Raw genomic sequence first — 16,628 nt, 5'->3', positions numbered from 1 at the left:
TACAAATAGAAAAATACATAGAGGAGTTAAAGGATCTGCCTGAGATAGTGTTGCAAACCATGTACAAGAGCTATTTAAGCATTAGATTATTCTGTGTCCTTAGTGAGGTGCTCTATCCTTTCTCAAAAGTTGGGGGTTTTAACCTTGAAATATGCTGAAAGCTTTCTCATCTTTCATACAGAAGTGAAAGACTGATATTTAATGAGAGCTGCTTGTGTGTGCTGTGAGGAAGAACAGTGTGGAAAAGCAGAGTGAGACAGTCATTTAACGCTGTGTTTTCATTAGCAATTTTCAAGTGGATTTGCTGCATGTTGTAGCACACTTTTGTCCATGTGAAACATCTGTGAAGAGAATTTGTGCAGCCACTTCATATCTCTTGCAGGAAGCTCTATTACATGCCAGTCCTGTATCACAGAAAAATATCTTGTTGACTGGGAAGCAAATCTGAAGGTTTAGCTGCATCCTTATACTGAGTTTCTGTTGTACTGAGCTTGCCCTTTATTTCCATTTGTAGGGAGAACATGTGTCTGATGCACACGTTGAGAGAAGTTTTCAGGTCACATCAGTTTCCTGGCACCCTTCCAGACCAATTCTTGCAGCAGGCTGGGAGACGGGAGAAGTTGTGATACTTAACAAACAAGACAAGGAGCATCACACTGTACCACCACATCATAATACCAAAATTACAGTCCTAAACTGGAGTACGAATGGTACCTGCCTTGTGTCTGGTGATGGGGTGAGTAGTTGAAATGCCAGATCTATGTTTGATGTGGAAGGCAGTGTTGCAAGCCCTGTGATGGAAAGAGGTTATGGAATGGATTGTTAAGGGAAGAGATAGTTGTGGGGAAGAGAAATTTCCTTGCTTTAGGTACAAATTAGATCTGTTAGGCAGTGAAATCAAATCTCAGTTTTAACTTTTTCTTCGGTACTCATTGCTGTTCTATCAATTTAAAGAAATAAGCATCTAACATCAGTATGTGCTGATCAGATTAGGGTTTAAGGCTATTTCGTGGCTGGGGCAATTAAGGCATAGACAATTTGAATATTTGCTCCTGTCTATGCATGAGTTTTGTGGGAAACTCTGGAATATAGCCCAGCTGTCAAGAAACACATTCCAGTTACAACATATTCGTTTGCAGTAAGTGCATAGTAATGCTCACTTAAGTACCAACCCCCCATGTTTTTATTAATACTCTAAAAAGGAGTCAAGCTTATTGTATGGAAAATATGTTGTGGAACTACTTGAAACGTGACAGTCTTTATTTCTTGTTGAGCTGGTTGCTCTTTTAGGTAGTGAAATGAGAAACTAGCTATTGAATATTTAGCATTCAGGATTAAGTATTCATAGAAGTTTCTGGTTTTGCCAGTTCTTGAGTCAGCAAATGAAGAAGAAGAAGAAGAAGAAGAAGAAGAAGGTGGATTTTTCTATATTTTCCCTGATACAAACTTGAGCTTGTCCAAGAATTTCAGTTCTGCTCTTTGAGAATTACTACCTGTATGAGTCAGAGGAAATGCAATTTTAAATCGTCCTTTGTATAATTCTGTTGCTGCATTTGACAGAAATGCAGAACTTCAAAATTGAGTAAAATATTAATTTATCCTCTTCTTTATTAGAAAAGACAAAATGCTGCCCGGACAAAAAAAGGTCACGCACAGTGTAACTGAGGCCTTGTTTGTATACAAAAGCCACAGCTTCTATTAACCCTATGTTTATGAAGAAACTTTTTTCCAATGGATTTATTTGGTATCAGATCACAGTAATGAAGTAATCTTAAAACAGATATAGCTGTTCTTACAGGCAAATTTTAACAATCCTAACTGCTCCTCTGATGGGATTAATCAAAGTAGAATAAGCAGTGGATTCAGGGAAATACTTTAACATGACAAAACAAAGCCTGTGCATGTGTTGGCATGAATGGTCTTCAGTTTCATGTAGTGTCAATTGCTGTAGTTGGAAGGACCAACGTCTATATATGGATCAGCAGCACAGCTGAACTCAGAGACGTTCGTTATTGCAAAATAGCTGTGTTACCCTCTGCAGACAGTGAAACACACAGCTGAATATACTTTGAGATACTCCCTGGTGTCCCTGACCAATGAAATGTGGGTCCTTAAAAATCTGCAGCTGTGTGTCTGGTGGCTAGCCTGAGCTTATCAGCCTTGCTCAGAGCCCAGGCCTGTGAGGCTGAGCACGCAGCTGGCCCAGCATCCTGTGGCCAGCTCCAAGACGGTGTGTCTGCCCAGTACTGTGCTGGGTGGGCCCACTCACCCCTTGTGTTACACACTCAGGGGTGTTGTACCACGGTCTGCGGTGCAGCGTAGGTATGCTTCATTTCCTATGTCTTTTCCAATAGCTTTTAAGTTTATTTTAAAAATGTTTCCCATGAAGGTTTATATTCAGGAAACTACCATTAGGTGAGTGCTGCTAGGATCATACTCTGCTCATATTAGAGGAATATCATTAGAAAGAATGGGGTCCTGATTTGGTTTCTGTTTGATCTTCACTGGGTCTTCATAACAGAGTGCTCAGCTGAGGACATTCAGTCATCATAAATCTAGAGTTGCAAGAAAATTATTTGAAGATAACTGCTTAAAGTTGGAATAGGATCCTGTGAAAATCAAAGCTCTTAATTTGTGTTTTAAGCAACAAGTAACATGGATGACTTCCAGGTTTTAATCACGTAAAAGAATCCTAAGAATCTAGGTGCTTTCTATAATGAAAGCCTATTTATAAAGCAAGTAGCCTTTCTAACAAGAAGCTAAAGCTTTGAGTTGTTAAGAATGATTGGGAAGATACAGGATACCTGAAGAGTAAATCTTACAGATTATAAGGTCAATGTCCTTTGTCCTTTTCAAATACCATTTGCAAGCAGACCAGTTCTGCATCCTTTCTATAACCAGTTGTGCTTAGAAGAGGTAGTGAGCTTTTTTGTTTCCAATCTCATGTGTTCCAAACTCAGAACTGGGTTTGCAACTAGGTTATCTAGATACAGGATAGGGTATCTAGAACGAGATGGAAAGAAGGTCAGCAGCTTTACAAAGCTGCAGGCTTTTCCTCCAGTTTATACATGGTGCAAGTTTTCTTGGGATCTCTGGAATTGGGTGATGTTTAAAGCTGGATGAAAAGTGAGAGAAGCCAACAGGACATGAGCTTTCAGGTCACAGGATCTTGTGATTTCCAGAGGTAACCAGCAAATGTTACATGAACTGTAAGTGGTCTCTTGGGACAGGGGTACAGCAGTTTCACAGATGCACAGCTATGTCACATTCTTTAAGCTGTTAAGAGTCAGCACCACACTTTAGTAACAGTTGTGTGAGGTATAAATATTACCATCTTCCTGCTGAAAAGAAGTTAGAACTTTGATTCTTGATTTTTGGGAAGAAAAAGAAGGAAATGCTTCCTTGGAAGGCCTCAGCTGCATCCCATGTGGCTTCTAGTTAGGATTGTGAAGAATACTCGTTTAGAGTGTACCTCTGCTACTAGTCTTTCACTTTTAGAAAGGCAATACTCCAGTGAAAACAATAAAGAAGGATAGAGCAAATTATGCCATTTTGTTATCTATCTTAATGAAATAAAAGGAGATTGAACTTGATATTGAAAATTGTTCCTGGGTTTTTTTTATGTAATGCTTACACACAGGGCCTCCAAATGCAATTTGGTTCCCTAAGCACTAACATAATAACAACAATAAATAATAATCTTAAAATTCCAGCTGTGAGGCTGTAGCACAAGTCAGTTTGTTGGGATGGTGGGTGGTTAACGTGTATGTCATACTGAACTGTCTTTTTGCTTCTCTGCATTCTTCATTCTTTCCAGTCACCTGGGGTTTGATGCTTGTTCTGAGCTGGCACTGCAAAATGCACGTTACCTTCAGAACCTGTGCCAGGCTCTGAGGGCCAACTTATATTGACTACCATTGAGTTAATTAGCTAACCAGACTTCCTTTCTTTAGCATCTATGATTCTTCTAGTTACTAAGCTCTGTTTCTAAAAATGAATTCTTGTTGTCTGTCTACTCTGAAAGAAGAAGAAAGCTCCAGAAATTCTGAAATTTTTTGCTTAGGTTATCTGCATCCCGTGACTTCACGTATGTCTAGTCATATACACATGCTCATCTATATCAGTGTTACATATGCTTGCTCAGGGATGCATGTTTTATGCTTTACTTTCTCGATATCTTTTCTTTTAGCAATCAAACTGCTTGCAAGAGAGAAGTGGAAAGGGAGTTACCTAAACAAATACTTGCATATGCTACTTGCAGAGGAAAATGCAGGCTGTTCAATTTCATTGCTCTGGCAGTGTCATTTTCCTAAGAATGGATAGGACCAACAAGCTTTTTTTAGATAACTTCATTTTAAATAAGCAAATAACTAAAATGTTAAAGATAATTTTTATTCCTTGTGGCTTAGTTTTAAATGGGAGTAACTGTATGTGTTAACTAAATTAAAAGAAGGATGATGCTCTGTCAATAAAATGTTTATTTTTATTTGCATTGAGTAGCTGGATTCTCGTCTGTGCAAAGTGTAATGAATTAACCACTGTCTTTTTCTAGCATGGTGTCTTGGCTCTATGGAGAGTGGACCAGCGAGGCAGAGTGCAGGGTCCTGCCCTGCTAAAACAGGAGTACGGGAAATGTCTGTGTCACTGTGTCTTTCGACCACCACCTCCTGGCGAGTAAGTATTGTGTCCTGTCAGAGCATTGGTAGACCAGGTCTGTCCTTCCACTGAAGAACCCTACTCACAGACAAACCTTGTTAAAATATATATATATATTAAAAAAAGTTCTTTTCCTAACTGTCCTTTATTTCTAAGTTGTCCTCCCACTCTAGCAGCTGGCTATTTGTGTCCTGTATGCAGCAACTGATTTTCTTCCTTTTGTTTATTCTTTTCTCTCTGTTGCTGTTGACTTTTCTTCCTTTGGTTCTTCTAATTAGCCATGTTGCTGGTTGTGAAAAGCAGAAATCACACTGAGAACACAATTATCCATAAAATTATGAGCAAGAATAATTAAATTAAAAGTCAGTTCTTTAAATGTCATTATTTCTTTCCTCTCCAAGCAAGAAATAGGAAATGGCTGTAGTGTAAAAACACAAAACAAAACATTTTCCTTGTGTGAGCCACTTCTGTTTCACATCTCTAAAAATAATAATACATTTATGGTAAAAAAAGTTGAAACAATGATAATGAAAACTAGTATTAAAACTTCGCTTTGTATTTTTTTGAATTTATCCTTTTCCCAGTCGTGGTATGAAATGTCTTTGTACTCTCTTTATAATGTATTTTTATTAACTACTCATCCATTCTTTGAGCCGGAAAGTACCGTTATGTAAGGAGTTGGAAATTAAATATCCCTGTTTGCAGGGACTTTGTACAGCTGGCAAAAGCAGCTGTGAGTGGTGATGAGAAGGCCTTGGATATGTTTAACTGGAGAAAAGTTGGAGCAGGAACAACTCTGAAAATGGGACTCCAGGAAGGGCTCTCCTACTTTATCACTTTGACAGATGGTAAGAGCGAAACCACTTTTCCAGTCTGCTGGAAATTTGTTTCCTTAATGCTTCAAAATAGCTCAGTGCACAATAGCCCTGTTTTCATATATCTAATATCTAGAGTATATCCATATAGCCATCATATTTGTATATCCAACAGGATGGAGTGTTCATAGGAGCTGAAGTATGTTTGGTGAGAAGAAATACATGAAATTATTAGATTCTTAGCATCTTCAGGGTGGATCCTGTCCAAAAGGATACCCTAGGTGTTGGATTAGTCAAGCTCCTGAAGAACTGAGTGGAAGGAAAACGATTTCTAACACCTAAGCCTAAATAAAATTAGAACTTGTCAGCATTTTGTGCAAAGCTTCAAAATAATGCTTGTGTTTTAGTTTTGGTTTTTTTTTCTAGAAATAGGCCAATGCTGCTAGAACATACATTTTAAATTATTAATGTACTTTTTCACTGTTTTATTATGCTTTGAAACGATGCTTCAGTCTAAGGGAGCAAAAAAGTCTGCGTATCTGTTTTGTTTGGTTTTTTTCCGAATGTGATTTCTTCCCTGCTATTTGTCTTTCTCTCCCTTTTACTGTTCTGGGTACTAGTTTGCTCTGCTCCTGCCCCAGTTGTTCTCATAATGCCTTCTATGTCTCTCACCTGCTAACTCTTCAGACCGGTCAGAATGTGTGTGACAAATGTTTCTGGTAGAGGATTCGAGCATGTAATCCTTGATTCAAGTGTTAACTACAAAAAATATTTAAGTCGTGCTTAGTTGTGCAGCAAAATTAGTCTGATTCAATGCTTACGTTATCAAGAATGAAACCCATCATTTACACCAGTATAGCTTCTGTACGATTGCAGGACTGGCATTGTCCAGCTGGATGTTTGTTTGGCAGAACAGTGGGATATACCTTCACTTGATTAGTGAGCTACAAGCCTCTTTACTAGATAGGAACCGTTTAAATGGAAAAAGGCTATAGGGCACTTCTTAAACGTAAAAGGAGAGAATCTTTGAGTAGCTGTGCCTGTTATATCCCCCACTTCCAAAGCAGCTGTTGTGCGGTGCACAGCGCCATCTAGGGACAGACTCTATATTCTGCAAGTGACTGTCCGCATCTTGTTTCTTGGGCCTCCTATGCAAACTTTTCAAATTTCAGTTAAGTGGCACTGACTGTTTCTTTTCAGCAGTCTCATTGCCCCCGTTGATTTGGACATATGTATTTTATCTAGTCAGGGATCTGTTAGAACTTCAGACTCAGTTAATGTTTTCATAGTGTTTAAATTGTGACCTGTAGTTTTCCTCTAAGGTACAAATTCTCAGCCCAAATTTGTTTAATAAAAATGAATTAACACCCCCCCCTTATTGCATGCTTTTGTATATCTCAAAAGAGATTTGACTAAAGACAATAGAATGTCTTTTAAAGCAAAACTAAATAAACAATTAAGCTCCTACAAAAAGCCCAAAATAAAATAAAAAACCTCCCAAGTTTCAAGTGTTTATTAGTCTAGATATTTTTTGACTTCCAAAACACTGATCATTGTAGTAAAACAATAGATGCAGTTTAGGTAATGTTACATGAGATGCTTATCTGAAGAGAGGATACCTGAACTGATAACAATTTTTGGACCTTGTTTTGCAACACTTCCCATGAGCAGAAAAAAATCATCTTCATTATTGAGCATTTGAAATGACTGGGGCGGGTATTGGGACATAACCTGAATAGTGGAGGTCATCCTGATATTTTTACTGAATGCACCCTTGTTTGTTTTCACTTCAAACATTTTAGGTCATGAGTCATAATCCTCTTCAGTCCACTTTGTATTTACTAAACAGCATACTTTTGCTGCTTTTTTTCTTCTGAATCTGCGTTATTTGCTGTACTTAATTAGCTCAGTTTTGTTAACTTTTGAGACTAGTCTATTGTGTGATAGTGTGAAAACATTTACTTAAAGTTACTCAGAAAGCTATAACCCCTAACTGCCTCAGCAGCTTCAAAATAGTGGGTAGCATTATCTGTGTGTTACCTGATACTTTATATAGTAATATCCAAGTACAGAAGGTTAATTTAACTTACGAAAAAATTTCAGGTGGCAAATAAAATCAAGGGACTGTCCATTTTTTGTGAAAGATGTCCTAAAACTGAGATTCAGTAGGTAATCAATACTGCAAAGTTTTACTACAATAAACAGATATCTGTGTGATAGAAAATGCTACGTTGGAGAGCTATCACAACAATCCCTAGTATCAGTACAGGCTGGGGGATAGAGGGATTGAGAGCATCCCTGTGGAGAAGGAATTGGGGATACCAGTGAATGCAAAGCTGTACATGAGCTGGCAACATGTGCTTGCAGCCCAGAAAGCCAAGCGCATCCTGGGCCACATCAAAAGCAGCGTGGCCAGCAGGTGGAGGGAGGTGATCCTCCCCTTCTACTCTGCCCTGCTGAGGCTGCATCTGGAGTGCTGTGACCAGTGCTGGGCTCCCCAGCTCAAGAGAGACAGGGAGCTGCTGGAGAGGGTCCAGCAAAGGGCTGTGAAGGTCATTAGGGGACTGGAGCATCTGCCTTATGAGGAAAGGCTGAGAGAGGGGGTCTGTGTTCAGCCTGGAGAAGAGAAGACCAAGAAGGGATCTTTGAATGTCTACAAATGCCTTAAGGGCGAGTGCCAAGAGGACAGGCCCCCAGGTTCTTTTCAGTGGTGCCCAGCAACAGGACAAAGGGGCAACGGGCACAAGCTGCAGCACGGGCAGTTCCATCTGAGTATGAGGAAGAATTTCTTTGCTTTGAGGCTGTCACGGTGCTGGCACAGGCTGCCCAGAGAGGCTGTGGAGTCTCCTTCTGTGGAGACATTCAAAACCTGCCTGGGTGCGACTCTGTGCAGCCTGCTCTAGGAGACCCTGCTTTAGCAGGGGGTTGGACTAGATGATCTCCAGAGGTCGCTTCCCACCCTGACCAGTCTGTGACTTCTTACCAGGGCTTGTACTGATAAGACAAGGGGTAACAGTTTTAAGCTGGCAGGGAGTAGATCTAGATTAGCTACAAGGAGTGAAGTCTTTACTGTGAGAGTGGTGAGACACTGGAACAGACTGCCCAGAGAAGTTGTGGATGCCCCATCCCTGGAAGTGTTCAAGGTCAGGTTGGACAGGGCTTTGAGCGACCTGATGTAGTGACAGATTTCCCTACGCGTGGCAGGGGAGTTGGACTAGATGATCTTGAAAGATCTCTTCCAACCTAGACTACTGTATGATTTAACAAGAGAGATGAAGTTATCTGTTCGGTGTTTTATTTCAGGGGCAAAATGAAGCAGTATGGAAAGACGTGGAAGAGGATTTTTAATTGTTTTTAATACAGTTGGAATGTAGTGGCTGATAATATATTTGCAATAGTTTTGGAAGTTAAAACGTTCTTTTTAACTAGATACATCATATTGCCTCTTGGGCACAACATTTTAGCATAGATCCTTTATGTTCATTCTTATTTAAGTTTTCTACTTCATTTTTTGGGGGAAAATATTATTTCATTTCATAGGGGTTTTTGATTTGCACTGGCTTGAAATGCCAGGTTTATGTAATACAATGATTTGCTAAGAAATTGTGTGTAGCATGAGATCTGTCAGATTTCAATGACTTCATTAGTGTGGGTAATTCCTATAATACCATTTGCAAACTGCTGTACTGGTTTTTTTCACTCTGTAGACCTGTGCATGGTTTATACAGTAGTACAATTTAAGAAAATTATAATGAATTTTAAAATGTTGATAGGTACTGTAGTTGCCAATTCATGCACTATGTTGTCAGTGTTCTTGAAAAGGAACTATCCCATTTGCTTGTCAAATGAATGTAGAAAAGCTGTGTGCAGTGGAGTATTTCTAAAGAACGAAGAACATAGTTTCTGCAGTTTTCTGTAATCTAGACTGCTGTAAATTGCACCAATTCTTAGCCCCTGTTGTTCTTTCACAAAGTATTACTAATACTGAGGATTTTGGAAGCCATCATTCATGCACACACATGCAGAAAGTTTACATGTAGTTTAAAATTATTTAAGTAATTCCCCTCTAGATTTCCTGTATGGGGGGAAAAAGTGAGCAAGGTCTGGTTTATTGCGCTGGTCAACTATCATAGTCTGTATCCTGAGAGAAATTAGACGATGAATGAATTGTGGTTAGTTTTGCCTTTTCAGCACTTGAGGAACATTTTTATTAAGATAAAAAGCAGCAGCTGTGATTTATTTATTTATTTTTTTAAGCTAAAAACTGTGGACTAAACCCATACTTTGTGTACTACAGGTTCTGTGCATTATGTGAATGAGAAAGAAAAGATACGGCATGTATTGTCCACAGACAGTCTGGTCCAAAAGCTTCTGTTCATAGAGGAAAGAGATGTTTTAGTTGTAATAACGGAGAACCTGCAGCTGTCCTTGCATGCAGTTACTCTTGAGGGAGAGACAGAAGAGCTCATGAAGGTAGGATTCAGACGGCAGGGTAAAGTTGCAATGTTTAATCTTTATTTGTTAGGGTTTTTTGATGATCGCTTTTTTGCTTACAAATGAATCCACTCTCATTTTGGTTTCTCAGATAATACCTTGGTGAGCAAATATATGCTCATTTACAAGTGGAAGAGTGATGTATTATTGAACTTGGGAAGATGATTTTCATCTTGCCTTCCTTTGTTTTCTTAGTGTCTTTCATTTTGACCCTATGCTAATCTTTTCACACTTAATTTACCTTGTCTTAGTGAATTAGAGAAGAATTGAAAATTCCAGTATACTCAAAATATTTGTTAAAATGTCTTGCGGATAAATAATTGATAATTTGTGTCCTCTGTTTTATTATCATCAGTTGCTCAGAGCTGTCTTGTCTTTCAGATTAGCAGGAGCAGTATCTCCTCTTGAGGCCGTTGTCTTTGCCTGCAAATCTGAAAGATGGTTTAGTTCTCACATTGTGGAAGTGTTCTTCACAGCTTCAAAGGCTAGGAAGCTTTTAAAAAATAACAACCCACAAGTCGTAGAATCACAAATAATAGCATAGTGGCCTAAAAATTATTGCATAGGAACAAAACCCAAACTGAGGTCATTCAGGCTTACCATCATCTTGCCTCAAATAAAATACTGTACTGTTGGAGAATATTGCTTGAGGGGATGGAACCCAAACCTTCACCTTCCTAAGATTTTTTTTTTTTTTTCCTTTCATCTAAGATCAAAAAAGACTGGGCACTTGTGTATTACAGGAGTGTTCACTTATTAATTGTTACATATTTTTTACTAGTTTTGGTATTTCACATTTTAAAGCCATTTTTATCAAATTCTAAGAGAAGATCTAGTGCGAGAGAAAAAAGAGCTTCTTACCTACTTAATTAACCCACTACAAGGTTTCTTTTATTAATTTTATACATTATATACTTGATGCATTTAGTAATGATCATAGCCTGAGAGAAACTATTGGCCTGTCTGAACTGACAGGTCTAGTTATTCTTCTGTTTTAACTTCTTAGCCAAACTAGACAGAGGCTTGCTGTCTTTCAGTGTGTTCCTCCTGCCTTCTGTAAATTTATTTATTTACTTATGGTTAACAGGTGAAGTTGAGTGGGAAGATCGGTCGTTCTGCAGACATCATTTTGATAGACCGTAGTCTTGTTGTTACAGCACTAGGTGAGACTGTCATCAGGTAAGAATCCTGTTTTAAAGCTGTTCAGGCTGCCCATGAGAGGTGCAAGCTAAAAGGTTTCTGGTCTGCCATGTACTGAATGTTTTATTGAACTGTTGGATTTTTTTTTCCTAACAAATAATGAAAAAACTCCCAATATTTTCTAATTTTGTTTTTCAAAATAAATAGAGAAATTAAAAATCCTGTTTCCTTGAGGACAAGAACTAATTCTATGTATCTTTCTTTCTCTCTAGTTACTTTCTTAGGCCATACTAGCTAAATCTGTGCCTTTCTTGAGCGCTGTTACTGATTTTTTTTCTGAAAAAATGTCCACTCAGGTTTTTTTGCATGAAAAAGCCACTTTGCTGTTCTTTCCATTGTTAATTCTGATTCTTAAGATTGTCATAGTATCAGCAACAGGAAAAAAAGTGCGTGCTTTTCAGGATGTTTCTTTGTTACTGTAGTATGAGACAAGTATTTCAGTTACTTCTATCCCCAGTTCTTTGAAGTTAAGTATGTTACTTTGCCATGCTGCTATGTTGCCATGTTCTGTAGTTTTTATCTTTCTGCATCTTTTTTTAAAAATATATTAAATCTCCTTTTTCCTGTCTTTACTATGACTTTGTCTACCTGTTTCTTCTAAATTTTTTGGGGGGCATGTTACATTAACATCAGTAGTTCGCTTTCTTGAGCCTCTCTATCTGCTACTATAAGCCAAAATGATCTGTTAATTTTGTGAGAATGTGATAAAGACCAAATATTAAGAAGGAATATGTTTGATGACAATGTTTACTTCTAGAAAACTAATCTGGAATCCAAAGGACTACTGGTTAACTGAGGAGTATAATTAAAATAGAGGAGGAAGCATAAGTAGGGAGGAGGAAAATTGCAACTAGACCTCACTTCTTTTTTTCTTAAAGCTGGGTTTGATTCCGACCCCTTTGTTCCTTCATGGGTGAATGTCACAAAACATGCCACAGATTAACAAATCAGAGGAAAAGGAAGGAGATTAAGAAATCCACATTCCAGAGTCAGCTGCTGCCAATTTAATTTTAAAAATTGAATGATCGATGGAAATAGAAAATTAATACCATGTACAGTATCCTATTGACTGTGTTTAGCAAGACATCTGGAGGGAAAAGCATTTTTAACACTCTTGTTTTGTATACCTTAGGTTCTGGGATTTGGACCGAGACGAGAACTATATGATCTCCTTAGATGTGCAATTTGGCTTTGAGGGAGGCGAATGTATTAACTGTGTTTCTTACTGCAGTGCTAAAGGTGAGAGATAACATGGCAGCTGTGATCTCTGGATCCTAAACCTTGTCAAACCTCAGCCTTCAGTGTCCTGTAGTCGTTTCAGTATGTTTGTCTTGTTACTGAGGGTTTCAGTAACAGCATGTGGTGTTAAAGCGTTTTAGTTCAGGAGTGTGATTTTGAAGGTACGAGATCATTCCATACTTGCCACGTTTTGTCGCAGTGTGGAGTTGCCTCCTGACACACAAGCTGGATTCCCTTCGATGACACTGAACTGTTACAAGTACTCCTGGAGTACACCTAATGCACTCCAACGTGTTATGGGCATTTGGTCTAAAAGCCCACACTAGAGCTAATGCAAAGTAGAACTCACCAAATATGTATACCTTGAACGTCAGGTCCTTAAAACTGATGTTTTCTATGGAGCTACTGCTATGCATCACCTTGTTTGCCAGCGTAGGCATAGCTACTGTCTACTGGAATAGTTTTCAATGGTGACTTGCCCATGGTGTCTACAAAACCAGCTGTTCAAAAATAAATGGTTAAAATGAAATCATTGTCTGATACATGTAGTAGATAACTTCATCTGGTAGCTTAGAAAATGGGCCTTGCCACCTGTAACTTTTCCTGTTGTTTTTCCAGAAAGTTTTTGCAGTAAGGCAAAGAAATGGATGCTGCTAGAAGGCAGCTTCTCGGTACCTTAAAAGCAGAGCTAGGCTGCCTGCTGCTTTGTATAATAAAGTGGATTTGTTTTCCTGAAGTTTAAGATACAAAATGCCTAAAAGGTTTGTGAATGGCAGGTCTCTTAGCAGCTGGTACTAACAAAGGGAGAATAGCTATGTGGAAGAAAGCAGCAGGATCCAATCAAAGCATACGGGCTTTGGAGGGCAAGGACAGGTGGAATCTCCAGGCACCTACAGAACTTGAAGGAAACGTGTCTCAGATAAAGGTAAGACAAGAAAGTCTTGTATGTTAGTAGGACTTCACTAACATTAGGTGAATAGATCATCTTTGTGAAACAGACAAATGCAATTGCTGTCATACAGATATGTGCACCAGCAGAGGCTAGTCCTCCTTCAGAAGAAGAAGGAAAAGCCATCAGGATCAAGTAACTTTTAAAATTGGAATTGGGCAGAAATGTTACCTGTTTGTAGCTGTTCTGTTACAGGCAGGGTTGAAATGCTCAGCAAGCGAAGACACTGAAATGCAAATGCATCTCTTTGTCTGGGAGAATTATCAGTCATGGCATCCTTAAATCCAAACATTTCTTTGTTATGTGTCTCATTGACAAACCTTATGGATTCAGCACCCTGAAATTATTTTCTGGAAAATACCATTTATCAGAAATCTCAAATTTCCATAAATTTATTAAAGTAGCAAGCAAGAAAATCTGACTAAATGCATTATGTTGCTTGTAGATAACTTTCTTCTTCTTAGTCACTTTCTTAGTGTAAGGTTTGCTCTTACTTGTAGTTGCAAAAATAAAAAGATGCATTTACAACCAAACATTCTTTTGTGTGAAGATATACCATCTAGAAGGGAATGCTGTATTTTCACATACAAAATTATGTTTTCAGCTGCTTTTCTGCCAGAAAAATTTTCTTGTTTGCTAGATAATTTTTTGTCTGACTGATGGGGATGGTAGGTTTTCTCTTACAAATTTGCAAAAACAATGATTTAAAACATTTTGACTGCTATTTACAGTATTCTGAATGCTGAAGGCTATGACAATACAGAGCATTATAGTATTTGTTTTTTAATGCTTGGTCTGTTAAGCGTCAGGGTGCAGCATTTTTATTTATTTGAAATATTTACAAATAAATAAAATTGGCTGAGGCAAATGATACGAGGTTCCACGAGGCTCAGCGCTGGGTCCTGCACGTGGGGCACAACAGCCCCACACAGAGCTGCAGGCTTGGGGAAGGGTGGCTGGAAAGCTGCCCTGCAGGAAGGGACCTGGGGGGCTGGCGACGGCTGGCTGAATGTGAGCCAGCAGTGTGCCCAGATGGCCAAAAAGGCCAACAGCATCCTGGCTTCTCTCCCAGTGTGGCCAGCAGGACCGGCGCGGGGACCGTCCCCCTGTACTCGGCACTGGTGCGCCGCACCTTGAATGCTGCATTCAGCTTTGGGCCCCTCTTGGGGACGCGGAGGGGCTGGAGCGTGTCCAGAGATGGAAACGGAGCTGGGGAGGGGGCTGAGGCACAGGTCTGATGAGGAGCGGCTGAGGGAACTGGGGGTGTTTAGCCTGGAGACAAGGAGGCTGAGGGGGGACCTTCCCACTCTCTACAACAACCTGAAAGCAGGCTGTAGCGAGGTGGGGGTTGGTCTCGTCTTCCAAATAATGAGCAACATCACAAAAGGAAACGGCCTCAAGTTGCACCAGGGGAGGTTTGGAATGGGTATTAGGAAACTTTTCTTCACTGAAGAGGTGGTCAAACCCTGGAACAGGCTGCTCAGGGAAGTGGTGGAGTCACCATCCCTGGAGGTATTGAAAAGGCTAAACCAGGGACATGGTTTAGTGGTGGGCTTGGCAGTGCTGGGTTAACAGTTGGACTCTATGATCTTAAAGGTCTTTTCCAGCCCAAACAATTCTATGTTTCTATAACCTTCACAGAAGTCATTGAAAAAGGTTAGCTAGAACATGAAGATCCTCCCAGGAGAAGGGGAGAAGTGAACTTTTGGAACCCTTTATGCTTGTGTTTTAGCATGTTTTGCTAGAGAATTTGGACTACATAAACAGTAAAGGGCTATCAAAACTGCAGAAAAGAATAAAGTAATCAAAAAGAAACTATGCATGCAACTTGGTTTTACAGATCGTGGCATTATTAAGCCCTTTAAATATGTGATGTTGTCTTGCAGTAGTAAGTGTGAAGCAGTACAAGAATATCTTAGGGAAGTGGCTTTAATTTAAAAAGCACTTCTGCTTAGACTAAGGGAGCATGGGTAGCTGGCTCACAGACAAAATAGTTCTAATCTGTAATAATTCCTATGCATTGACTATAGTTTTATTTAGCTAGTAGGACTTTGTATATTTATAAAAATGTTTATTCTATCCGACCCATTGTCATCTGTCTTGGGGTATTACTGTGACTGTTCAAGATCTTAGATGAAACTGTGTGTTGTGCCTTTTGTTTTTTTCTCTTCCTGTTGTGTGCAGTGGGGCTCCCGAAAAAACCTGCTGGCCGTGAACACCACCAGCTCTGTGGTGATCCTCAGTGAGCAGGCCATGTCGTCTCATTTTCATCAGCAAGTGGCCGTTGTCCAGGTGTCTCCTAACCTGTTTAATGTGACCATCTTCAGCACAGGAACCACACACACTCTTTGTGTTGATATGAGTGTTAATGGAGTCTTCGCTACTAAGGTTATTTGGATTTTTTTTTCCTTTATTTGCTCAATCGGTTGCCTAGTTCGGCGTATGGAGACCAAACATCCTAAGTCTTTAATGTAACCCTTCTCTGATATTTAATGTATTGTGTTGGAAGTATTCTGATGATGATAGCAATGATGCTGAGGTGGAGCTGATTTTTCAGATAGCACAGTGACTCAGTAATTCTATAGGGGCTGACCAGAGAAATTCGGGGTTACTGAAAGCCTTCTAACCTGATATACAGGGGAACTAGTAAACGGTGGCTATTGCTGGAGGTCTTGCTGTGTTCTTGCATGAATTCCTGTATGATTCCAAAAGAAACTGAATTTACATATTCTTTTGCTTTTTGATTGTTTTAGGATGCTGTAGTATTCTGGAATGGGAAGCAAGTTACTGTCTTTGAGTGCTCAGGAGATACCTTCAGAAATGCAGGTAGGACTTAGAACAATGGTCGGAGCTGAAATGGTTCTCTTCCTCCAAAGTTAGACATTCTCTTCATTCATGAAAGCTGATGGACTGTAATCATAAGTGCAAAGTGAATAATATTATTAACACTAATTAGACACTATTCCCATTTTGCAAAATAGGAAGATTATGGTATAAAAATCATCAACAGAACCAGAAATCAAATTTCAACTCCTACATCAGTGCTTTATTCACTAAATATGCTGAGATATAATGTGTGGGTTAACCTCAGAATATGTGGTATTCCTGTATGTCAGTAGCAGTGTGGCAGCAGAGGTAAAACTGAAGATGATGTGCATCTGTAGGCATAGAATTAAATATATATCCTCTTAACCTCTGTTCAGCTACAATCCAGTCCTGCAAGTACCTAAAGACTGAGTATGCTTCATTCATAGAGTTCCTAAGGCATCCAAGTG

The 16,628-nt window shown here is 39.3% G+C and overlaps 1 protein-coding gene across 11 annotated transcripts in view; it reads left to right on the top strand.

Annotated features, from left to right (window-relative positions):
* Positions 1–16,628, top strand: part of IFT140 (intraflagellar transport 140) — an 85,985-nt gene that overhangs the window by 9,213 nt on the left and 60,144 nt on the right. For 10 of the 11 annotated variants that reach the window (XM_056336029.1, XM_056336024.1, XM_056336032.1 and 7 more), the window contains exons 3-11: positions 515–736; positions 4,553–4,674; positions 5,362–5,504; positions 9,769–9,944; positions 11,053–11,144; positions 12,298–12,404; positions 13,181–13,329; positions 15,538–15,741; positions 16,107–16,179. In XM_056336029.1, coding sequence (XP_056192004.1) covers positions 515–736; positions 4,553–4,674; positions 5,362–5,504; positions 9,769–9,944; positions 11,053–11,144; positions 12,298–12,404; positions 13,181–13,329; positions 15,538–15,741; positions 16,107–16,179 — 1,288 coding nt within the window. Of the gene's footprint in view, positions 1–514; positions 737–4,552; positions 4,675–5,361; positions 5,505–9,768; positions 9,945–11,052; positions 11,145–12,297; positions 12,405–13,180; positions 13,330–15,537; positions 15,742–16,106; positions 16,180–16,628 lie in introns of those variants that run through there. The other variant, XM_056336035.1, reaches the window with a different exon arrangement.

This window comes from Falco biarmicus, chromosome 4, assembly GCF_023638135.1.
Source record: "Falco biarmicus isolate bFalBia1 chromosome 4, bFalBia1.pri, whole genome shotgun sequence".
In the NCBI taxonomy this organism is placed as follows: Eukaryota; Metazoa; Chordata; class Aves; order Falconiformes; family Falconidae; genus Falco; species Falco biarmicus.
The sequence above is the reverse complement of the archived record's forward strand: the minus strand, read 5'-3'. Positions and strand labels throughout refer to the sequence as shown.